The 25,398-nt window shown below is 51.6% G+C and overlaps 2 protein-coding genes across 4 annotated transcripts; one reads left to right on the plus strand and one right to left on the minus strand.

Moving 5' to 3' along the window:
* The first annotated feature begins 455 nt into the window (after positions 1-455).
* LOC143785863 (uncharacterized) lies at positions 456-5,246 on the plus strand. Of its 3 annotated transcripts, none has more exons than XR_013218121.1 (6): positions 456-603; positions 1,415-1,572; positions 2,746-2,870; positions 2,952-3,086; positions 3,761-3,935; positions 4,337-5,246. XR_013218121.1 is itself a non-coding variant. In XM_077274999.1 (6 exons), the coding sequence occupies exons 5-6, from the start codon at positions 3,866-3,868 to the stop codon at positions 5,153-5,155; spliced, it is 876 nt and encodes a 291-aa protein (XP_077131114.1). In that variant the 5' UTR covers positions 456-603; positions 1,415-1,572; positions 2,746-2,870; positions 2,952-3,086; positions 3,761-3,865; the 3' UTR covers positions 5,156-5,246. The 3 variants fall into 3 exon arrangements, 2 of the variants coding, with proteins under 2 accessions (XP_077131114.1, XP_077131115.1); XM_077274999.1 differs by having other exon boundaries at positions 4,350-5,246; XM_077275000.1 differs by lacking the exon at positions 456-603 and adding an exon at positions 635-888 and having other exon boundaries at positions 4,350-5,246.
* Positions 5,247-6,830: 1,584 nt separating this feature from the next.
* LOC143786222 (uncharacterized) lies at positions 6,831-24,598 on the minus strand. The gene is made up of 9 exons (XM_077275507.1): positions 24,545-24,598; positions 24,290-24,348; positions 21,754-21,916; positions 20,673-20,856; positions 20,428-20,583; positions 8,188-8,336; positions 7,652-7,728; positions 7,165-7,361; positions 6,831-6,931 (listed from the first exon to the last, which is right to left on the minus strand). The coding sequence occupies exons 1-9, from the start codon at positions 24,596-24,598 to the stop codon at positions 6,831-6,833; spliced, it is 1,140 nt and encodes a 379-aa protein (XP_077131622.1).
* Positions 24,599-25,398: the final 800 nt, after the last annotated feature.

Genomic DNA, 25,398 nt, shown 5'->3' on the forward strand with positions numbered 1-25,398 from the left:
TATCAGTGGAAATGTGAGAAAATCCAATAATGACACCAAATGCTTGAAGACTTTATCCTGAGCATCAGATTATATAGTTCAATGTATCTTTATAGAGAGAATGAGAAGATAAAAGAAACTGTCAGAAAAGAGTAAATGTGTTATAATGTCATATGATGAGAATTGGAAATGGGAAAAGCTCAGCCAAACCTCTGTAACCACCGGCTGTAATCTAACACCTGGAAATTGCCAGGATGTTATTTCATTCATCCCTATTTCTGCCTCCATCATTATCAGCTGCTTTATAAGAGGCCGATAGTGAGAGAAAAAGTATTGGTTATTCCGCTGCATTGTGACATCATCTCTTACCTTATATGGAAGCGGGCAGTGATGTCACACAGGTGAGTGATGATGTCACAATAGAGCGGAACCTTAAAAACCCTCGGTTCCATCTCACTGGCTCAGACTTGGTATATGTCTGTCTCCTGACAACACTGTACCTAGATCTTCTCCTTGTGAGATTAGCGCTTTACTTGCGATTTACTTGTGGAATAGCGAAACTGTATTAGAGGATACTTCTGGATTTTCCTGAAGATCACTGACTGAGGACTTCTACATCTGGAGGTAAATCTGTTTTGTGTTGTTATTTATGAAACTATTATTATTTATTGTTATAGCGCCATTTTTTCCATGGCGTTTTACATGTGAGGCGGGGTATACATAATAAAAACAAGTACAATAGTCTTGAACAATACAAGTCACAACTGGTACAGGAGGAGTGAGGACCCTGCCCGCGAGGGCTCACAATCTACAAGGGATGGGTGAGAATACAGTAGGCGAGGATAGAGCTGGTCATGCAGCGGTTTGGTCGATCGGTGGTTACTGCAGGTTGTAGGCTTGTCGGAAGAGGTGGGTCTTCAGGTTCTAACTAGAAGCTTTCTTCTCATTATTTTTTCATGTATTCTTGAATTTTGTATGAAAACACTTTTTGCGTTTGTTGCCATTTTCTGACACCCGTAGCGGTTTCTTTTTTCGTGATTTGGGGTTGGGTGAAGGATTATTTTTTGCACCCTGAGCTGTCGTTTTTACTGATACCATGATGGGGAACATGCGATGTTTTGATGAGTAACTCGTCCGGCACAAATCACGGCACAATACAACAGAAAAAACATTTTCATGAATATTTTTATTTACAATTCATGAAACAAATCCAGTCCTCAGTGGCCGGATATAAGAGTAGGAATGGCCGCAAGAAAACCAGGGAGCAAATATCAGTGTCCAGCAATTTACAGGGGGAGGAGGGGAGATTTCCTTTATTAATAAATAGTAGTAATAATAATGGCAGCCAGCGCTCTACCTGTATGGGGCAGGGCGGGCTGCACCAGGGATTATAGCACTGTGTAATATGGCTCCAATGTTATCTTCTCCCCTTCAGATCTCCCTCCTGACTCTGTCTGGTCCAGGACCACAGAGGGGACGTCAGCTCCTGGCTGTCTGGTCCAGGACCACAGAGGGGACATCAGTCACCACCTACATAAGCTGAGAAGAGAACATCAGCGTGCACAGGACCCCGCAGAGCCGGACATCTGTAGAGTGAGTATAATGGCTGCCGCCAGGGTCCATCTTCTTACACTAATTAGATAAGTGGAGGAGGCCGGACCACGGCTGTCAGCACCGACCACTGAGTTAGGCCAGAATTGCACCTGACAACCTCCCGCATTTAACCACTATCATTCGGCTACTTGTTGGCTGATTGTCGGGTGTCTGGTGCCATTAAGGCAGTTCTTACTGCTGGAAAATACTGACCAAATACTGAGCATGTGAACATGGCCTAAAGCTGAAAATTATTTGGTTTAGATCTGAAATAAAACTTGTGTCAGAGTATAATGTAGCCCCCCCCTCATAAAATATGTAGCTCCCCTCATAAAATATAATGCAGCCCCCTCATAGAGTATAATGCATCCCCTCCCATAGAGTATAATGTAGCCCCCTTAAATAAAATAATGTAGCCCCCTCGTAGAATATAATGCAGCCCTCAAATAGAATAATGCAGCCCCCTCATAGAGTAAAATGCAGCCCCTTCATAGGGTATAATGCAGTCCCCTTAAAGAATATAATGTAGCCCCCTCAAATACTATATTGCAGCCCCCCATAGAGTAAAATGCTGCCCCTTCATAGGGTATAATGCAAACTCCCATAGAATATAATGTAGCCCCCTCATATAATATAATGCAGCCCCTCCATAGAATATAATGTAGCCTCTCCATAGAATATAATACAGCCCCACAGTCCTACAGTCTTATGGCCACCAGTACTAACTGATATATATATATATATATATATATATATATATATATCCCACAATCCTCACCTCTCCTCCTCATTCCCCCGCGGTTCCAGACTCTGCTCCAGTCTCAGCAGCTGCACTGCCATCTGCCCGGCACACAGTATGAGGTGACGTCATCACGCACCGGCTGTGGCAGAGGCAGAGGGCAATAATGGAGCAGGGAGTATCATCTGATGCCCTCTCCTCTATTATTGCACCTATGATGCCGATACAGTTGAATGCGGCACATGCTGGGGGCAGCAGCGGTGGAGCAGCAGGCGACAGGAGGAAGGAGACGACTGCTGCGGCTAAAGCCTGTGCCCGCTGCTAAAGAGAAATTAATATTCACTGCTCCCCACGCCCATGGCCAGTCCGACCTGGGCTCTACACACAGAACTGAGGAATAAAATGGTAAAACTCATCTGTTCCTTATACTACAGGTGGAATAATTCTCTACTGCTGGAAGGTTCTCAAAGTTTTACTTGTTGAGCGTTGAAAACTCCAAGTGTAAACTTTGTTCTGGATTAGGAATCTTATTTCCATCGGGAATTCACCAGATATTACTGTAAGTATTCTGAGGTCATAACAAACATTTCCTGCCTAAAAATAAAAGAATAAAATCTGACCGATCTATTGTTCCTTTTAGGGTTGATAAACGACTACAGAGCTGAAATCTTGACAAGAAGATCCCTGTCGATTACTAAGATCCCAGCTGAATTCTGTAGCACTACTAGTGACATCACATTTCTTGGATTTACAAGAAGAGTAAAGTAGTTAGAAGGTAACGATACTTTTCTGTAACATTGAAGTCTAAGTTGCAATGTGTGAACATGATGTGAGGAATAGCGCCATTTCCGGCCATTATATGGCTTGTATGGTATTTTGTATTGTTCTACAATTTTCACCCTACAGTCACTATCTCTAATTTGCATTTGTCTTTGAATCAGTGTCTCCCGCAAAAAAAGTATTTTACCTCTTACCTTAGGTAGCACAGAGCCATGGAGGAAATTATATATCAGTACTGAGCATTGTAGCTGTGAATCCAGCTCTGGTATAAGCTAATGTACCTGCTAGAATCCTGCAGGACAATGATTCTGTGCTTCCTCCTGGCAGTGCTCCTCCTCTGCCTCCTAACTTGTGAAATCTCTGTGCAGAGCAAGACGGATTACAGGAGGTTATTCAGAGTTAATGAGCTCAGGAGACGGGAAAGTGGAGGAATTGACCCATAAGAATAGATTAAAGACGATTTCTCTGATATCATATGTTACAAAGTTTCTTATAATCACTTATACTAGTGATTTATACAATTTGTTGCCGGGCAGTTCCCATGTAAACACTTTCTCGATGTTTTGCGGCTTCATCTTCTCGTCCTTCCATACTACTTATGGTCACTACTTTTTGGCTTTTGCTGTTTATTGTCCTATAACTTTTTTCCATTTGTGGATTATTCTGCAGGACTTCTCGCACACTGAGTGACTTCTGCGTGTTGCTCTGCGCTGTGAGATCTGCGACTATTGTGCGCCGGAAGAGCACGTTACTGAACACTTTTGAGGAGAAACCATGAGTTCTCGGGAATTGAGGCAGCTGATCATGGACAACATTGCATGGATGAACCGGCCAGAAAACCGAAGTAAGTGAACCTTTACAATGTAAGGGGTGTGTGTGGGGGGATTATACCGGGGTCTTTTTGTCGTCACCCCAGTAACAACAGGTTCCACTCTCTAGTTCTTTCCATAAGAGGAGTTAGAAATATTTCTGCCTGTATACTGGGGACAATGTTAGACGGGGAACTAAACTAATAACTCTGGGTATTGTAGTAGTGACGATCGGTGGGGTCCGGACCCTCAGACCAGCACACATCGCTCACAACAGGGGTCAACGTGCTTAGATTATTCTTGGGTGTGTGCAGAGCGGTGTCCCGGCCCAGTAAAAATTTATAGAGAAATAATAGATAGATAATAGATAGATAATAGATGATAGACACATTTGTACCTGTCATTTATGATATTTTCTGTCATTATAATACATGAGTTTTTCCCTTCAGATCAGAGCCCTGTGATCGGAAGACTCAGGTCGTCTCAGACAAGAGGAGGAAGGATTGAAGATGACAGAGATTATTTACCTTCTCCAGAGAGAAGAAGAAGAGTTAGAGACCCATCCAGGCGCTCAGTACGAGAGGAGACCAGACACAGGAGCCGTTCGCCACATAGGCCGCTACCTGACCGTCCCATCTCTCCTGAGCCTTTACCACCGACCACGCGCCCTGACAATCTCAGGCCTGCGGAGGCTTTACCACCGACCACGCTCCCTGACAATCTCAGGCCTGCGGAAGCTTTACCACCGACCACGCTCCCTGACAATCTCAGGCCTGCGGAGGCTTTACCACCGACCACGCTCCCTGACCGTCACAGTTCTGCTGATGCGTCACTACCGAGCAGCAGCAATAACAGGAGTGGTGGAAATGAAGCGGCAACCACCTCCGGGGCCGATCCTCAGCCAAATTTTATTCCACCATCCGTGGGCACAGATGCTGAGAATCAGGCCGGATTAGATTCAGTTGAGGATACAACCCCACCGCAGGCTGCACCCCTGCGGAGGAGAGGACGGCGGAGAGGAATGACAAGGATACGGCAAATAGAACGCCTTCCTACCAGGAGCGCCACAGGCCAGGAGGAGATTCCTTCTTGTGCCATATGCCTAGGTGATTATGAAGTAGGTGAGCAGCTTATTGTGCTGCCCTGCCGACATCTTTTTCATCAGAGCTGCATTACACCATGGCTCCGCCAAAACCGCTACTGTCCTTACTGCCGCCAAAACTGTTTCCAACAGAACAGACAGAGAAGAGCATAAATCCCAACATGTGCTCGTGTATCCATCCCCAATATATATTTATTTCCTTTATTAATGATTTTTACTAAATAAAATGTATATGTTTTTTATACTTATGAAGTCAGCACTCCATTTTTTCAGTTTTCTATGTTACCAGGAGTTTCTTCGTGTACGGCCATATTGATACATTTATAGAGGAACAGTCACACGATGCAACTACTTTTTACCTATTTATGCATCATTTCCGGAATTTTCTAAACTACATCAGTGATATGTCCGCCACTGCATTACAGAATCCATTTAGCTCTAGTGGTCCCCATACTTGCCATTATCCGTTCTGCAATTTCTGGGGCAACACCTCTATTAAATCTGTGGACAGTTTGCTCCAATTACAAAACAAGCACTAAATCTATTGTACTACTTCTAATCTGATTTACTATGCTGCACGTGAGTGTCCATATATATGGGGCTGCATTACACTATAGAGGCTGCCTATGGGGGTGCATTATATTAGGGGCTGCATTACACTATAGAGGCTGCCTATGGGGGTGCATTATATTAGGGGCTGCATTATACTATAGAGGCTGCCTATGGGGGTGCATTATATTAGGGGCTGCATTACACTATAGAGGCTGCCTATGGGGGTGCATTATATTAGGGGCTGCATTATACTATAGAGGCTGCGTTATACTATAGAGGCTGCCTATGGGGGAGCATTATATTACATTATACTAGGGGGTGCATTATATTATAGAAGCTGCCTTTGGAGGTGCATTATATTAGGGGCTGAATTATACTATAGAGGCTGCCTGTGGCGGTGCATTATATTATAGAGGCTGCCTATGGGATGCATTATACTATAAAGGCTGCGTTTGGGGCTGCATTATACTATAAAGGCTGCCTGTGGGGGTGCATTATACTATAGAGGCTGCCTATGGGCCTACATTATACTATAGAGGCTGCCTATGGGGGGGGGGGCATTATATTAGGGGCTGCCTTACACTATAGAGTCTGCATTATACTATAGAGTCTGCCTATGGGGGATGCATTATACTACTGAGTCGGCCTATGGGGGTGCATTATACTATAGAGTCTGCCTATAGAGGCTGCCTATGGCGGGTGCATTATGCTATAGAGGGTGCCTATGGGGGTGCATTATATTAGGGGCTGCATTATACTATAGTCTCCTTATGGGAGGTACATTATACTATAGAGTCTGCCTACGGGGGGTGCATTATACTATGGAGTCTGACTATGGGGGGTGCATTACACTTTAGAGTCTGCCTATGGCGGGTGCATTATGCTATAGAGGCTGCCTATGAGGTTGCATTATACTATAGAAGCTGCCTATGGGGGTGAATTATATTAGGAGCTGAATTATATTATAGAATTGTTATCAATAAAAGATCCAAAAATAATTATGTGCTTAAACATTGGGCTTATTAGCCACATCAGCGCCACCAGTCCTTCCTATTTCTTATATTGTAATCAGCCCCTAATCGCCCGGACCCCCAAAGATCCCGAGATTCTCCGTCAGAACAGAGCTATGGGGGAAGCCATGAATTACGTCCTATGACTGATGTGTGAACACCCGGACAGTACGGGGGGCCGGGGAGGTGACGTGCTGTGGATGGAGACCCCTTTAGGAGCTTGTCACATTGGGGGTGTTAGAGCCCTAGGGGTCTCTGGAGACGTCCTACCTTCTTCGGGCCTCCTCCATTTTCAGTCGGCAATTAGGGGTCTCGTGTTCCTTCTTTGATGGGTGGAGTCTCGTCATGGGGGTCTCGGGACAAGATCCTGCGGGAGCAGCCAGAAAATGGAGGGTTACGGTAACGTAAATGATCGGGCAGACCCCTGTATAAAAGCCGGGAGGTGGGAGCTGTGATGGGGTCACTGCAGCGGGAAAACAGAAGTTTGCAAAAATGTCTGAATTTAAAGGGGCCGTTCCCTTCTGATCTAATGTGCCAGAAAGGTGTTGTGGGGGTCCCACTGATCCCCCAGATGTCAGTCCTCCACAGGCGGATACTTACCGGAGGACACCGGGCTGTCCCCCTGCTGGCTGCCACGGTCCCCACATGGCGGGATGGAGGGGCTCGGAACGGCAGTAATTGGAGGGCGGTGTTTTCGGGACTTGGCTGCAGACAGCAGAAGCATGCGCGCGGAGCGGCTCATGGAGGCCGGGGGAGGGGAGGCCACGCTCTGCAGCTTGTCTCGCAGCTTCTGACTCCTACAGGTACAGACACGACATGAGGGGGCAGAGGATTAAATCCCAGGACCCCCAGAAATAACAGCTCGCAGGTGGCTGAGATTAATCAGAGCTCAGACCAAAGGTGCAGTAACCGCCCTCTCCAGCAAAGCAACGAACCTGAGATCAATGAGTCCGGCTGTACAACACTGTAGAAGAGCTGCAGTGTAAAGAATGGTGGAGGGACAGAGCACCAGAAGGGACGCTGCTGACTGCACCCACAGACCGCGAGATCCCAGGAGCGGGTGAGAATGCGCCCAGCGGGTACGTACCGGGCCTCGGGGTCCTGAGCGTCCAGGGTGGGCTGCTCTCCGGAGTGTAGGGGAGAGACTGGACAGGAGCGGCCGCCCTGTAAGGGAAAAAGAGCAGTGATGGGTAACAGACGGCCTGGAGCTCGACTAACGGCAGCGCTGCCGAGAGCACAACGGAGGGTGGCCGCTGCCGAGAGCACAACGGAGGGTGGCCGCTGCCGAGAGCACAACGGAGGGGGGCCGCTGCCGAGAGCACAACGGAGGGGGGCCGCTGCCGAGAGCACAGCGGAGGGGGGCCGCCGCCGAGAGCACAACGGAGGGGGGCCGCTGCCGAGAGCACAACGGAGGGGGGCCGCTGCTGAGAGCACAACGGAGGGGGACGGAGGATCTACAGTCCCCTGCAGTGGATTCAGTCTCCTCCTACGGAGGGAGATCCATCATCCGGGGTCAGATGTGTCAGCCCCTCTGGAAACAAAAGGCATGCTGGGAGATGTAGTTCCATGATGTCATTAATGAGGGAAGTAGCCGGGTCGTCCTTCCTACACCACACGACGTACCCCAGAGCCTTCGAGCCGCTCCTCATCCTCTTCATCCGGGGTGGAGAGGACGCGGATGAACGACAGACCGAACTGCTCCTGCTTGTTGAAGGGCTGCGTGCAGGTGACACGGTCCCACTTCTCCAGGGCGGCTCCTGCGAGGAAGTCTCCTGCCGAGGGGAGTCTGCTCTACAGAAAAACCTGCAGTCCCCCCAGAGCAGCACACACTCCAGTCACCTCCGGAGCTGCATCCACAGAAATTATTCATATACTCCAGCCACCACCAGAGCTGCATCCACAGAAAATATTCATATACTCCAGTCACCAGAGCTGCATCCACAGATAATATTCATATACTCCAGCCACCTCCGGAGCTGCATCCACAGAAAATATTCATATACTCCAGGTCTTTTATTAAATAAAATAAAAATACTTTACATGACAATAACCAAGATACAGTACAAATAAAACACCACAGAACAAAACATAAGAACAAAGCTCCAATCAGACGACAACAAACGACAAAAATCACAAAGAAATAAACCAGAAATGAAACCAAAATGGAGAAAGTTCATGACCCCTGTAAAAATTTTACATAATAAATAGTATAAAATCATATAAGACCCCCGGCCCAGCTTCATTCATACTACTATATACAACCCCAACTACATTCACACCGTCCTATATACAATATTATATACATATATACACTATAAACACATTATACTAAACCGAACATTATACAACACTGCAAACACAACAAAACCCTACCGGTCCCACTGCCTTACCTTACAGCCCCCCCCTTACACCACCACATTCACCCCACCTAAATACAATACAGTGTACAAGATTAACATTAACACATTTTTTTTTTTTTTTTTTTTCTCTTTTTACTATTTTTTTTTCCTTTTTTAATATATTAATATACACACAGCTACTCTAACTATCCCGCCACCCCTGATCCAGCTCTGGCCACAAAGTTCAGGAATTATCCGAGCTAGGATCAGGCCCCAAAGTTTTTCCCCAGGCGGGGCCTGGGCCAGGCCAGATCAGTCTCTTATCACCGCCGTTGAACCCCCCAATCCCCCCGCCCAACCTAACTAAGACCCTCTATTATACACACTATATACAATATATACAATACACTATATACAATATATACATAAACCAACATCACAGAACACAACCTACATACTCACCACCCAAGGCTCAAGTTCGATGCCTGCAAACCTTCTATTCAAGGAACAGAGATACAAAACAAAAATCTAGGGTGTAAAGATATCAGCCCACCACCAGGATATAGGAGCGCTAACGGACTAAGGCACCCCGAAGGAGAAACCCCTCCAGAGATGGGCCGCCCTCCGGGCACCCAGTCTTTCGCACTCCAGAGAACGCACCTTCACCAGGGCACCTAGGATGCTGCTACCAACTTCATCTACACGGAGGATTTTACTCTGCGTCGTAACTAAAACTCGTGCGTTCCACGTGAAGTACCTGACCACTGCGCTGACTAAGAATAAAGTGGCTCGGTCCCTTCTCCCGAGGTCTCTGAACGCTCCATAGGCCCACTCGGCATAGGACAGAGTGGCCAGCCGCGGCCAACCAATGGAAGCGCCCACCCTGTTGTACACCTCTGTATTAAAGGGACAATGAAGCAGGAAGTGCTCCATGCTTTCCAGCATGGTAGCGCAATCCTCACGGGGACAATTCCTGTCCACGGAGCTCCTGTGCTTCAAATTGTCCCTCACATACAACTTACCTTGGAAGCAGCGCCAAGTCAAGTCCCAATACTTCTTGGGGATCCTACTAGAATTTAACAAACTTAACCCAACCTCTAGATCCCGACTCGGGCAGTCCCTGAGGACCAATGGTCTCTGAAAATGCGAAAGCAAGACCCGCATGTCGAGGAGTTTCCTCGGGAGGGACCTCACTTCCCACATTCCCAGACCCCACCGGCGCATCATTTTCAGAACCGGGGTAACATAAGCCGGGAGATGCCCGTGCGGTGTGCGAAGATCCTTCAATCTTCCCCCTGTCTCCCATTCCTGGAAGAAAGGCTGAAACCATCCTTTGCAGGAGAATACCCACGGAGGAGCCCTCTCTTTCCAGAGGTTTGCCACGTTAACTTTCAAAAAGGTGTTCACTAGAAACACCACGGGGTTTACCATATTCAACCCCCCTAGTCTCCTCGTGCGATAAGTGACCTCCCGTTTGACTAGGTTTAGTCTATTCCCCCATAACATCTGGAAGAACAGACTGTAGACCCGTGTCCAGAGAGGCTCCGGCAAGACACAGACGCTGCCCAGGTAGATTAACAAGGGGAGCAGGAAAGCTTTGCACAGGTCAACCCTTTCACTCAGGGTCAAAGACCAACCCTTCCATTGGTCCACTTTTTGGACGACACCCTTGATTCTGCCTTCCCAGTTTTTCGTGGGGTAATCACCCTGGCCAAATTCGATGCCTAGGACTTTGGCATGTTCTTGGGGTTCGGGGAGGGTGTCCGTAAGATCAAACGTGGGATCCCCGCCTCCCAGCCAGAGACTCTCACACTTGTCCTGGTTGACCTTGGACCCGGATGCCTCCGAGTAGCTCTCCACTTCTGACATCACCACCATCGCCTCCTCTTGCGAAGAAACAAAGACAGTAACGTCGTCCGCGTAGGCCACTACCCTCAGGATAGCCTCTGGCGCCAACCCGCCCATCCTCACCCCCGCCAACGGTCCACAATCAACCCTTCTGAGGAAGGGATCGATCGCAAACGCGTAAAGCAAAGGACTAAGAGGGCAGCCCTGGCGGACACCAGATCCCACCCCGAAAGGTTGTCCAATCCACCCGTTTACCAGAGCGAAAGTCTCAGCCCCTGCGTACAAGGTCTTAAGCCAGTCCACAAACCCTCCAGGCAGACCATACCTCAAAAGAGTGGACCAGAGGTACTCGTGGTTGACCCGATCAAAGGCTTTTGCCTGATCCAGGGTCAGCAAGAACCCCTTCCAAAGGCCCGCCCTGCCTTGCTCCACGGCCTCTCGGACACCCAGAACAGCACTGAAAGTGCTACGGCCAGGAACGCAACAGTGCTGGGCCTCCGAAAGGAGCCGCGGTGCAAACTTCACCAGCCTATTGAAGAGTATCTTAGCCAAAACCTTCCTGTCCACATTGAGAAGTGATATGGGACGCCAATTCTCAATGCGTGACGGATCCTTACCCTTTGACAAAATGATCAAAGCCAACCTCCTTAATGATCTCGGCAGAGTGCCCGAGGAGAGACACTCATTAAACACCTGAGTCAAGAGGGGGACCAAGGAGTCCCTAAAGGTCTTAAAGAACTCGGACGTTAAGCCATCCGGACCTGGCGATTTTTTGGGCCGGAGCCCATCGATCGCCAGTCTCACTTCCTCTTCTTTGATCGCTTCTGCCAAACCGCCAAGCGAGAGGTCAGCCCCTGGCTCAGGAACAGCTTCAGCCAGGAAAGCCGACATCCTGTCACGATCCAGTTCCTTCCTTCCCAAGAGGTGCGAGTAGTATGAACTGACGACCTCCAAGATCCCTGATCTGGACCTTCTCAGGGATCCCGTACTGTCCATCAGCCCTGTCACTATCTTACTATTCACTGACATCTTGCAGCTTCTGTAAGGGTCGGGCGAGTAGTACTTCCCGTAGTCCCTCTCAAAAACCAAAGATGCGTGCCTATCGTACTGACACCTCTTTAGCAAGGATTTCACACTGGAGATCGCCTCGCGGCTACCCCCAGTCGAGACCAGTTGCTCGAGTTTCCTCCTCAGGCTCTGATACAGGCGATCCCTGTTCAGGCTTCTGAGGTTCGAGAGTTGCCGGAAGAATCTCGCCACCCGATGTTTGAACATCTCCCACCACTCAGACTTAGTGTTACTTAGGCCCAGCAGCGGTACCTGGCTCTGAAGAAATTCCTCAAAGGACCGTCTTACAGCTTCTTCCTCAAGGAGTGACGAATTCAGCTTCCAATAACCTCTTCCCATCCGAGGAGTCTCTGTAACGCTCAGAGAAAACATAATCAAACAGTGATCGGAAAATTCCACCTCCACAACCGACAAAGGCGAGGAGACGGCATCCTCCTTCAAATAAAACCTGTCTAACCTAGACCTGCACTGACTACCTCTAAAAAAGGTGAACCCCGCGTGGCCTGTGTTGTGCCGGATGTGGACATCCACCAGGCGTGCCTCACTTACTATCCTATTTAGCGCGACGCAATCGTAAGCCAGCCGGTCTCCGGAACCTCCTCTATCACAGGGTCTCGTGACGTTGTTGAAATCCCCTCCAAAGACCACCTGCCGACTCGAAAATAAGAAAGGTTTGATCTTCATGAAGAGACACTTGCGGTCCCACTTGGACTGGGGACCGTAGATGTTAATGAGCCGAAGCTCCTGTCCCCCCATGGAGACATCTAGGATCAAGCATCTCCCCATTTCTAACTCGATCAATCGTCTGCATTCAACCGCTGCGGTCTTAAAAAGGACCGCCACCCCGCTATACGGCTCGGCCGCAAGAGACCAGTAGGAGGGCCCGTGCCTCCACTCCCGCCTTGCTTTATGCATGGTTGATAGGTCGGTCAACCTGGTCTCCTGCAAAAACAAAATGTCGGCGTCAAGTTGGCCGAGAAAATGAAAGGCCGTGTACCTTGCCACATCTGACTTTATGCTGGCAACATTAATGGTTGCCAGCGTCAACGGGGTGGGTGCCGCCATCATGATTGATTGAATTAGATAGCCTTTTTCTTCCCACCTCCAACAGTTTCACCCTCTTCCTCTGACAATGATGAGTTTTTAGTTCGCTTAAGACAAACAGACTCATCCATTCTCTCCTTACATACACTCTGGCCCTTGTCTGGTGGTCCTGAGGTAGTCCCCCTCCCAGAAGGCTTTGTATTTGCCCCCTGAGAAGAAGACCCAGCGACCTCCTGAGCCCCAACAACGTTGTCCGCAACCTCCGGCCCCGGGTCCCCATCGCCCCCCTCTGGAGGGGAGTCCTGGAGGGCCCGGAACCGGTTAGAGAGATCCACCAGAGGGGGGGCGGCTGGACCTTCCAATGGCACCTGGATCAGGGCTACGGAGTCAGAGGGGTCGCACTCCAAGGAGGAGGCTCGAGGCCCGGACCCCCTCTTATCCTTAGTTGTTTTCCTGTTACCCTTTTTCTTTTGCTGTGACCACTCCCCCTCTCCCTCATCCAGACTGTCACCGGATGAAGGTTCCTGGGCAGACATGGCGTCCTTTTGCTCCTCCCTTTCAAGTCTCTTGACTTCCTCGCTCAATTCGCCGTCTTTAGGATCCTCAGCTGCAAGTGAAGCACCCGGGTCAGAGTTTAGGGTCATTACTCCCTGCCCCCTGTTCCCACGGCGCTGCTGCTGCCGCCTGATATTGGATGGCGGCAGCCTGCTCCTCACCGGTTCCCTGCCTCCTCCGCCTCTGCTGGTCCCTTCACCGGCGAGATTAGTCCCGGCTTTCGCCTGTCCCGCACTCGCCGCTTTCAGGACCGCATTGGCAAAGGAACGCGGACAGCGACTGAACGGGTGACCGAGGTCACCACACAGGTTACACCTAATCCTGCCACAGGTAGCAGCGAGATGGCCGAGGTCCCCACACAGTGCGCATTTCTGGGTGGTACACTGCGCACTGAAGTGTGTGGGGCTGCCGCACCTGTGACAGACCTTAGGCTGCCCCCGGTAGAAAATCAAGATCCTGTCCCTCCCCAAAAATGTTGAGGAAGGGATATGGGTAACGGTGTTTCCTGAAACCTTCAATTTCACCATGAAGGTCCAGGCTCCTGACCAGATACCATGCTCATCGAGGGTCTTCTCGGGAATACCGATGATGTCGCCATATCGTCCAACCCAGGTGGAGATGTCGACACAGGAAAGTGACTCGTTACTGGTCAAAACGGTCACCTTCCTGACCGAGTTCTGGCGGGATATTGCTTCAGCGAGGAAACCCTGCCATTCGGGGCGACCCCGAGCCAGCTCATGGCGAGACCAGAAAAGCTCAAGGCCCTCCGGTCTCACGAAGCTGACATCGAAGTAGGAGGTCCCATAGGGATGGATCAAGGCAAAGATGTCATATGCCACGAAGCCCATCCCCAGCAGGAGCTCAGCAACCTTTGACCGATCAGGACAGGCATCCTTGCTTACCCACTGGAGACGGGCCACGTTCCTACGGTTACTCCTCTGCCCCGGTGTCGGCAGAGACCAGACAGTCTCTGCCCCTCTATCTCGGAAGGCGGAAAGACCGTGTCTCTCTATCCAGAAAGACAGATCAACCTCCCTCCCCTCTACATTGATGGAACTCTCCCCTCTCCTCAGGGCGTCCAGGAAGCGCTGTTGCAAGTCACCATCCTCAGGGTCACCAGACAAGGGCGCACTACTACCCCCAGCAGTGACAGCTCCTGAATAGCTTGGGGCTGAAGACCCCGCCACCGCTGGGGAGGCAGCGGGACCACTACCTGCTTCCCCTCCACCAACACCAGTAATGTTCTCCTCATTCACTCCACCACCACCACTATTCCCATCATTTGCAACATCACTACTGCTATCATTCACTCCACTACTACTCCCATCATTTGCAACATCACTACTCCCATCATTTACTCCACCACTGCTCCCATCATTCATTCCACCACTATTCCCACCATTCACTCCACCACTACTCCCATCATTCACTCCACTACTACTCCCATCATTTCCTGCACAGCTGCTTTCATTCTTCTTACCATTGCCACCACTTCCCGTCACTTTTTTTCCAGTATTCACACCACTATTTGTAAAACTGTTCTCTGCACCTTCCACAGTAACATCCATTTTCTCCTCACTTGTGTCTGCTGGCTTCTTTGCACTCACACCTGCTGGACCGGGGGAGGGGTGCAGCACCACACTTGTTTTCCCTTGATTGGTGCTGGCTCTCTGTTGTGTCTCTGGAGCGCCTTGCCCCCCTACTGCAGCAGTTTGTATTTTATTATTCTGGGCCTGCTGCTTGTTGGGGGGCGCCGCCTGCCCCGCACCCACAGCCTTCGGGGTCCCGGTGTCACATTTGGGTGCTGGAGCAATCTGTCCTCCCGTCGCAGCAGGGCGCCCAGTGTTCCCTGCAGATGATGTTTCCTGCTTTTTTTTTCCTTTTTGGACTCGCTGCTCCCCTATTGCAGCCGCGTGCCTCTTCTCTGTTGAGGCGCACTGCGCCCCTGTCACAACAGTGCGCCCCCCTTTCGCCGCACCAAGTTTCTCGGACCTGCCCCCCACAGCCCCGGCGTCGGCCGGCTCAGCCGTAGCGAGCAGGGATGGAGTCTGCCCACACCGTCCCCCTTTCGCAACGGCGTGGACATCCCCCTCGCCCCCCTCAGCCCCGGTGATAACCGGCTTAGCCGCAGAGGGCAGGGAGGGAAACTCCTCGGGGTCCCCTATGTCCGGCGCCGTGAGTACCTCCACAGCCTCGCCCCCTGCACTGTTCCCCGCACAGACGGCAGCACCGCCGGACGTCCTCCTCCTCTCCCCACCTTGCCTATGCCCCGGACCCACTGCAGAGCCCGTGCCTTTAGGTTTGGTGGGGTTTACACAGGAGGTGGTAGGTGTAACATCATCCATCAGTACATATCTGTAACTCACCACCTCCCGTGCGGTCTCCTTCGTTTTCTTCTTCCTCTTCTTTGTTTCCTCTGCTGGCTCGTCCTCACCAAAGGAGAAGCGGTCCAGGTTCACTGGAGACTCCAGCTGTCGGATCTCCTGTAGCAGACCGCCCTCCTCTTCCTCCGCTGACGCTCCAGCCTGTGCTGTCGGAGTCCTCTGCCGTGCCCGGAGGCCGCTTCCCTGTTGTCGGCTCTGCGACTCACTCTCCCGGCTGGTTCCAGCTTGTAGGACTCCAGTCACAGCCACCTCGTCGTCCTCCTCCTCCTCGTCGCTTAGGACGCCGGCTGGCGGCTCTCCTGAGGTATTTAACCCCTTCATTTCTGAGAACCGCCGCTGGTTCTTAAACCTCTCCAGGAAGGGACCTGCGCTTTTCTCAATCCCCTCCCGGAGGAGCACTAACCGGGCCACCTCATCTCTGAGGGCTCTCAACCTCTGGGAGGTCACGGGTTTCTCCTTGCTAGAGGCTCGGGTGTTCAGGATCCGTGCCTCCTGCAGCTTCTCCTTCAGCCCGGTCAGTGCTTTGCCGGCGTCCTCATACTCACGTAGCATGGCGACCACTCGGGAGGAGAAGGTACTCGTGGACTCGCCGGAGCTCCTCTCCCCCCAGGATGTTCCTGGGCTCTCCTTCCTGGGGCCTGGGGTGCCCCTGTCTCCCTCTCTGGGCGGACGATGAGCCGTCTCAGGGTTGGAGTAGGTGGGTAAGGTTTTCTTCACCCGTCCTGACCTCCTCAGTCCCTCTTGGGCCGGTTGCTGCTGCTGCTGCTCTCTGTCCCCCGCCGGCACAGACCGGGGAACAGAAGCCTGGGAAGCCATGCCGGCCTCCCAGGAAGCCTGCCTCTCCCTGGGGAGAAGAGAGGCAGACTCTGGGCCTCCTGCTGGAAGTGCTGGAGCTCACAAGACAGGTGCTGCTTCTAGCAGGGTGTGACTGATTGTGGGCACCTGCCCTCCAGCCACCTCCAGGGCTGCATCCACAGATAATATTCATATACTCCAGCCACCTCCAGAGCTGCATCCACTGAAAATATGCATATACTCCAGCCACCTCCAGAGCTGCAGTCTGTAAATTCACACATTATGCTCCACTCACATCTACAGTGGCATGTAACCGTTTATCCCCTGCTGGTCAGAATCACTGTTATTGTGAACAGTGAAGAGAGCTGAAGATGAAATGATCTGTAAAAGGCCTAAAGTTACAGATGTCGCCTCTCCTTGGTGTTTTAGGCAATAAAAATATATATTTTTTTCATCGTTTACATTTTAAAAATTACAAAAAGGAAAATGAGCAGATGAAAAAGTTTGTGCACCCTGCATGGTTAGTACAAGTATCAGCCTGTAAACGCTTTCTGTATCCAGACACGAGTCTTTCAGTTCTTGTGTGAGGGATTTTCCTCCGTTCTTCCTTGTAGAATTCCTCCAGTTCTGTGAGATTCCTGGGGCGTTTTGCTTCCTCTGCTATTTTGAGGTTTCGCCACAGATTTTCAATGATGCTGAGATCAGGGGACTGTGAGGGCCATTGTAAAACCTTCAGTTTGCCCCTTTTCAGGTCTATTGTGGATTGTGACGTGTGTTTAGGACCATTCTCCATATGTAGCAGCCATCCTCTTCCTCTTTTCACCTTCAGCTTTTTTACAGATGTTTTTTTCAAGAATTTGTTGAAATTTCATTGAATCCATTCTTCACTCTACCCTTGAAATTTTCCCCAAGCTATTGGCTGCAACACAGTGCAAAGAATGATCCTCCCCCATGCTTAATGGTTGGCGAGATGTTATTTTCCTGACATTCTGTGCCCTTTTTTCTCCACCTTTTATCATTGTGGCCACAGAGTTCTATTTTATCCTCATCGGTCCACAGGACTTGTTTCCAAAATGCATCAGGCTTGTTTAGATGTTCTTTGCAGACTTCTAAAGCTGAATTCCATTGATTGGATGCAGGAGAGGTTTTCCCCTGATGACTCTTCCATGAAGGTCATATTTGTGCAGGTGTCTCTGAACAGTAGAACAATGTACCACAACTCCAGAGTCTGCTCAATCTTTCTGAAGGTCTTTTGCAGCCAAGTGGGAGTTCTGATTTGCTTCTCTACCAATCCTATGAGCAGCTCTTGATGAAATTTTCCTTGGTCTTCCAGACCTTATCTTGACCTCCACTGTTTCTGGTAACTGCCATTTTTTAACTACATTACTAAATGAGGAAAAGGCAACATGGAAACGCTTTTCTATCTTCTTATAGCCTTCTCCTGCTTTGTGGGCTCCACCATTTTCCTTTTCAGAATGCTAGGCAGCCGCTTAGAAGAATTCAAAGCTGCTGTTTTTTGGTTAGAGGAGGCTGGGTTTTTATAAAGCTGGGAAATTTCCATCATCGGCCTTTCCTAACAATTATAGTGAAGAAGCCATAACCTTAACAGGCTAATTAAGGTCTGAAACCTGGGTCAAAGTTATCTGAGCACACATATATCCAAGGGTGCACAAACCTTGGCATCAGCCAGTTGTCCTTTAAGTAATTTTGAAAATCTAAAAGATGAAATTACTGTATATACTCGAGTATAAGCCGAGATTTTCAGCCCACTTTTTTTGGCTGAAAGTAACCCTCTCGGCTTATACTCGAGTCATACCCAAGGGTCGGCAGGGGAGGGGGAGCGGAGCTTTGTAATAATACTGCTCCTGGCACGGTCCCTGCACGTTTTTTTCCCCCCCGACAGCTTGTTTCTGTAGTGAGCGGTCACATGGTACCGCTCACTACAGTAATGAATATGGACCCGACTCCACTCCCATAGGGGTGGAGCCGCATATTCATTACTGTAATGAGGGGTACCATGTGAAAGCTCACTACAGGAAGAAGCTGCCGGGGTACAGACGTGCAGGGACCGCGCCAGGAGCAGGTGATATAACGCAGTGCGCTATATTCACCTGCTCCCCGTTCCACCGTCGGCGCCGCTGCCTCCTCTACACTGACACTCAGGTCAGAGGGTGCGGTGACGCAATTAGTGCGCGCCGCCCTCTGCCTGAACATCAGTGCACAGGATGGGGAAGACACAGCGGCGGTCGGCGGTGGAATGGGGAGCAGGTGAATATAGCAAGTGCCGAGGGCCTGAGAGGTGAGTATGCGATTTTTTTATTCTTTTAATCGCAGCAACAGCATATGGGGCAAATGTCTGTATGGAGCATCTTATGGGGCCATAATCCACATTTGTGCAGCATTGTATGGGGCATATTTTAATATGGAGCATCTTATGGGGCCATCATGAACTGTATGGAGCATTATATGGGGCTCCTGATTTAATATGGACATTCAAAAACACTTAACCTACTGATGTCTCAATTAATTTTACTTTTATTGGTATCTATTTTTATTTTTGACATTTACCAGTAGCTGCTGCATTTCACATCCCAGGCTTATACTCGAGTCAATAAGTTTTCCCAGTGTTGGCTTATACTCAAGTACATACGAGATATAGATAGATAGATAGAATTTTCCTTCTCACCCCAAATGGGGGTGGTCTTTGTTGTCCTTCCTCATTCTCGAGTCCTCCTGGGAGTTTGAGGGTTCTGCGCAGGATCTTAGCTGTTCCCAGCATTGCGCTTTTCTGGACAGAGCTCAGATGTTGCTCCTGGGATCTGTTGCAGCCATCCTTCCTCTTAGGGGTCACTGCTCCACGTGCTACGATCACCACTGGAATCACTGTTGCCTCCACACCTTCTCCAGTTCTCCTCTGAGGCCCTGGTGTTTCTCCAGCTTCTCATATTCCTTCTTTCTGATGTTGCTGCCTCATCTATTATCATTGCTGTCCTCTGCTCCTTGTCTACTATCACGTCTGGTTGGTTAGCCAACACCTGCTTATCCATCTGGATCTTTAGATCCCACAGGATTTTAGCCCCTTCATTCTCCACCATTTCTCTGGGGTCTCCCACCTGGACTTAGCCCATACGCTGTGCAGATGTTCCTGTATACAGTTCCCGCTCCTTGGTTGTGGCGTTCGGTAGACGCTGTTCCTGCATTTCGCATCCTGCCATTGTGTGTTGGACGATTTCTGAGGTTTCTTTGCATAGTCTGCACCTTGGGTCTTGTCTTGTAGATTCCGGCTTCTATGGATCTGGTCCTTGGTGCTCGCTCTTTTGCCGCTATGATCAGTGCCTCTGTCTCGGAGTCCAGCTTTCTCCAGCCATTGGTAGGATTTCTCCATGTCAGCCGCCTCCATTATCTGTCGATGGTACGTCCCATGCAGCGGCTTGTCTTGCCATGGTGCTTCATGGTCCTGCTCCTTCCAGATCTGTTGCTGCCTTAGGCTCTCTCAGCATCTCATCGTTTGGAGCCATTCTCCTGCTGTATTCCTGGATACTCCTGGTTTCATCCGTGATGGTGGCTTGGATGCTTATCAGGCCTCGACCACCCTCCTTTCTGCTGGCGTACAATCTTTGGGTGTTAGACTTAGGGTGGAGACCTCCATGCATTGTGAGGAGCTCTCGTGTCTTTTGGCCAGCACTGTTCACAATAACAGTAATTTTGACCAGGGGTGCACAAACTTTTACATGTTGCTGTACTACAGTCACACCTAAAGCTGCAATAAATAAAAAATTACATTTTCTGCACCAGCCACATCTAGAGCTGTTGTCACCATTTTCCTTTACCCTCTTTGAACATCCGGACCCCTCTGTGGTTCTTCATCAGTCTGGCGTCTGCCGGTGGCATCAGCGTGGTCGTGGGGAGGAGAGTGGTGAACCCCTTATCCAGAGTCCAGATGGAACGTCCCACGTCGATCTGTAGGAAGGCCGAACCACTGTTTCCTGTTCACGGGGGCGGACACAACACATGAGAGCAGAGACACCCAGTCACACACAAGCTGGAACACCAAGATCTGCTCCAACTGCGGCACCTATATCAATGTAGCCGATGTGACAGGCTCGATCCAACTGTAACTCCACCCGGAGCTGCCGGCTGCGGTCCCGGGGACAGCTGAGCCACGCTGAGTGAGGTTGTCTATCAGGAGATTCTCCACCGGATGTTTTGGGCCTTGCAACAGGTGGAAAGAGAAGTGTGTAACCTGCACGTCGAGGCTCCTGCAATACAAATAGGAGAGCAGAACGTCGGGGCCACGTGAAGACCGAAACTGGGATCATAAACACAAAAGAAATGCTGTCACAGCAGGCAGTAAAGCGAGCGGGTAATCCGCCTGCAGTGTATGTGCCGCCATCTAGTGGCCAAAGGTAACACACACAAGAAGATGGAAATATTAGGGGGGTTTTGCTCAATTAAAAAACAAAAAATAAATGAAGCAACAAGTGAGTTGTGTGAGCCCGAGAGACCGAGGTTTAGCCCTAAAAATAAGAATTGTAGAATAAACAAATCATGGACACGTCGGGCGCGGCCTCAGGAGCTGCAGAGGTCAGCTGTGCTACACTGCCGGCATCCGCCTGTACCAGGAGCAGCTCCCGGCCCACTGACATTAGGGCGACCACAATCCCGGCGGGGGAGACAGCGCGCCATGTTGTGCTCACAGTCACTACGGGCAGCCGTACACTGGGGGGGGGGGGAGGGCGGCGACCGCGCACTCTGGGGGGGGAGGGCAGGGACCGCACTCTGGGGGGGGGGGGCAGGGACCGCACTCTGGGGGGGGGGCAGGGACCGCACTCTGGGGGGGGGGGCAGGGACCGCACTCTGGGGGGGGGGGCAGGGACCGCACTCTGGGGGGGGGGGCAGCGACCGTGCACTCTGGGGGGGGGGCAGGGACCACACTCTGGGGGGGGGGCAGGGACCGCGCACTCTGGGGGGGGGCAGGGACCGCACTCTGGGGGGGGGGGCAGGGACCGCACTCTGGGGGGGGGGGGCAGGGACCGCACTCTGGGGGGGGGGGGGCAGGGACCGCGCACTCGGCGCCATGATGCAGAACACGGTCCGGCTGATTGTACAATGAATTGGTCTCCAGCAAAGTAACGCACAGAAAACGCCATTCACACCTCGGTATTCGGTAACAAGGTGAACCGGCCTGGGTGTACCAACATGGCAGCGTCTACACTGGAGTTGATTTCTTGAGGGGGAGGAGTGATTCCTTGGATCATGACATCACCGGAAAGGGCGGAGCCTCCTTCAGTCCAATGAAGATCCGATAACAGGAAGCTGCTGGTGGAGAAGAAGAGAAGTGAGGAGAGGACCGAGGGGCTGCAGCACGGAGCCGTGTGAGGAGAGGACCGAGGGGCCGCAGCATGGAGCCGTGTGAGCAGAGGACCGAGGGGCCGCAGCATGGAGCCGTGTGAGGAGAGGACCGAGGAGCTGCAGCATGGAGCCATGTGAGGAGAGGACCGAGGAGCTGCAGCATGGAGCCGTGTGAGGAGAGGACCGAGGGGCTGCAGCACGGAGCCGTGTGAGGAGAGGACCGAGGGGCTGCAGCATGGAGCCGTGTGAGGAGAGGACCGAGGAGCTGCAGCATGGAGCCGTGTGAGGAGAGGACCGAGGGGCCGCAGCATGGAGCCGTGTGAGGAGAGGACCGAGGGGCTGCAGCATGGAGCCGTGTGAGGAGAGGACCGAGGGGCTGCAGCACGGAGCCAGTGTGAGGAGAGGACCGAGGGGCTGCGGCATGGAGCCGTGTGAGGAGAGGACCGAGGGGCCGCAGCACGGAGCCAGTGTGAGGAGAGGACCGAGGGGCTGCAGCATGGAGTCGTGTGAGGAGAGGACCGAGGGGCTGCAGCATGGAGCCGTGTGAGGAGAGGACCGAGGGGCTGCGGCATGGAGCCGTGTGAGGAGAGGACCGAGGGGCCGCAGCACGGAGCCAGTGTGAGGAGAGGACCGAGGGGCTGCAGCATGGAGTCGTGTGAGGAGAGGACCGAGGGGCTGCAGCATGGAGCCGTGTGAGGAGAGGACCGAGGAGCTGCAGCATGGAGCCCTGTGAGGAGAGGACCGAGGGGCTGCAGCATGGAGTCGTGTAAAGAGAGGACCGAGGAGCTGCAGCATGGAGCCGTGTGAGGAGAGGACCTGCAGCATGGAGCCGTGTGAGGAGAGGACCGAGGGGCTGCAGCATGGAGCCGTGTGAGGAGAGGACCGAGGGGCTGCGGCATGGAGCCGTGTGAGGAGAGGACCGAGGGGCCGCAGCACGGAGCCAGTGTGAGGAGAGGACCGAGGGGCTGCAGCATGGAGTCGTGTGAGGAGAGGACCGAGGGGCTGCAGCATGGAGCCGTGTGAGGAGAGGACCGAGGAGCTGCAGCATGGAGCCCTGTGAGGAGAGGACCGAGGGGCTGCAGCATGGAGTCGTGTGAAGAGAGGACCGAGGAGCTGCAGCATGGAGCCGTGTGAGGAGAGGACCGAGGGGCTGCAGCATGGAGCCGTGTGAGGAGAGGACCGAGGGGCTGCAGCATGGAGCCCTGTGAGGAGAGGACCGAGGGGCTGCAGCATGGAGTCGTGTGAGGAGAGGACCGAGGAGCTGCAGCATGGAGTCGTGTGAGGAGAGGACCGAGGGGCCGCAGCACGGAGCCGTGTGAGGAGAGGACCGAGGGGCCGCAGCACGGAGCCGTGTGAGGAGAGGATCGAGGAGCTGCAGCATGGAGCCGTGTGAGGAGAGGACCGAGGAGCCACAGCACGGAGCCGTGTGAGGAGAGGACCGAGGGGCCGCAGCATGGAGCCGTGTGAGGAGAGGACCGAGGGGCCGCAGCATGGAGCCGTGTGAGGAGAGGACCGAGGGGCCGCAGCACGGAGCCGTGTGAGGAGAGGACCGAGGGGCCGCAGCACGGAGCCGTGTGAGGAGAGGATCGAGGAGCTGCAGCATGGAGCCGTGTGAGGAGAGGACCGAGGAGCCACAACACGGAGCCGTGTGAGGAGAGGACCGAGGGGCCGCAGCATGGAGCCGTGTGAGGAGAGGACCGAGGGGCCGCAGCATGGAGCCGTGTGAGGAGAGGACCGAGGGGCCGCAGCATGGAGCCGTGTGAGGAGAGGACCGAGGAGCCGCAGCACGGAGCCGTGTGAGGAGAGGACCGAGGGGCTGCAGCACGGAGCCGTGTGAGGAGAGGACCGAGGGGCTGCAGCATGGAGCCGTGTGAGGAGAGGACCGAGGGGCTGCAGCATGGAGCCGTGTGAGGAGAGGACCGAGGGGCTGCAGCATGGAGCCGTGTGAGGAGAGGACCGAGGGGCTGCAGCATGGAGCCGAGTGAGGAGAAGACCGAAGGGCTGCACCGTGGACCCTTGTACAAGGGAATTGGGATCAGGACTCGGTGTGATGCGCTGAGGATGTAATGTGGAAAGGGGTTGGTGTCAATTGAGCAAAAGGAAGATGATGAGGGGCTGTGGGGAATGGAAGGATGATGAGGGGCCGTGTGTGGGGGGATGATGAGGGGCTGTGGGGAATGGAAGGATGATGAGGGGCCGTGTGTGGGGGATGATGAGGGGCTGTGTTGGGGATGGGAGGATGATGAGGGGTTGTGGGGGGGATCATACATACTGGTTTGCTGTAAAGTGAATGGGGTGATGTAACTCCCGTGTACACAGAATAGAAAAAAAACAGCTTACCGGAGCTCAGAAGCAGAGTCCCTGGGACCAAATGTAAATAAAATCTGAAGAAAGTCCAGCTGATAGGAAATGAAACAATTTAGTGGAAAAGAGATGAAAAATGAAAATGTGTTAATTTGCAGAGAGCATAGCAACACGAGGCCATGTGTGTCTGAAATGCGCGTTTCTATGCTGTCTCTGCAATTTAGCACGTTTTCATTTTTTATCTCTATTCCAATAAATGTAGCAATTTCCAAGAAGCTGGATTTTCTTTACATTTGTAATTCTCCTGTGTTGGGAGGTGGGGATGTCGCTCTCGTGAGGCTGCATGTTGGGGGCTGTGTTGGGGAAGCCGTCACTCCTGTGCTTTTTGTTACATATCGCTAACGTGGCTTAGGCTACTTTCACATTTCCGTCTTCTGGGCTCCGTCGCAATCCGTCGTTATGGGCAAAAAACGGATCCTGCAAATGTGCTTGCAGGATGCGTTTTTGTGCCCATAGACTTGTATTAGCAACGGATGGGCACACGTCGCATCAGTCATGCGACAGATCCGTCGTGTTTTGGCGGACGCGATGCACAAAAAAAGTTCAGTGTAACATTTTTTTGTGCGATTTGTCTGCCATTTCTGACCGCGCAAGCGTGGCTGGAACTCTGCCCCCTCCTCCCCGCTCATCACAATGGGCAGCGAATGCCCACGTTGTGCTAAATTTAGCACAACGTCCGACAGTTTGCGACGGCCCCGTACCGACGGAAGTGTGAAAGTAGCCTTAGTTGTACATATTGGTTTGTAAAGTTTATTGTTAGACTTGTATGTATAAATATATGTATATTTTTCTCCTTTTGTTAAGACTTATTTATTTGTTTTTAATAAAACTGTTTGAGAACTATGGGTTGAATTTTTATTTCTAAAGCTCGGGGTCTGTTCACACATTGCAATTTGTTGGGGAAACAATCTGCAGCAAAGTCCTCACCAGTAGACCTGCACTAAATAATTCAGATCTCACTGACAATTTATTTCCGGTCCTCAGCAGCATTTAGCATATTCTGACTAGAAGAGGCAATTTTTACCCCCACATTTGGGAGGAAAATTGGGGTGTGTTTTATAGTCTGAATATAGCTTGTGGGGGGG

This window comes from Ranitomeya variabilis, chromosome 7, assembly GCF_051348905.1.
Source record: "Ranitomeya variabilis isolate aRanVar5 chromosome 7, aRanVar5.hap1, whole genome shotgun sequence".
Lineage (NCBI taxonomy): Eukaryota > Metazoa > Chordata > Amphibia > Anura > Dendrobatidae > Ranitomeya > Ranitomeya variabilis.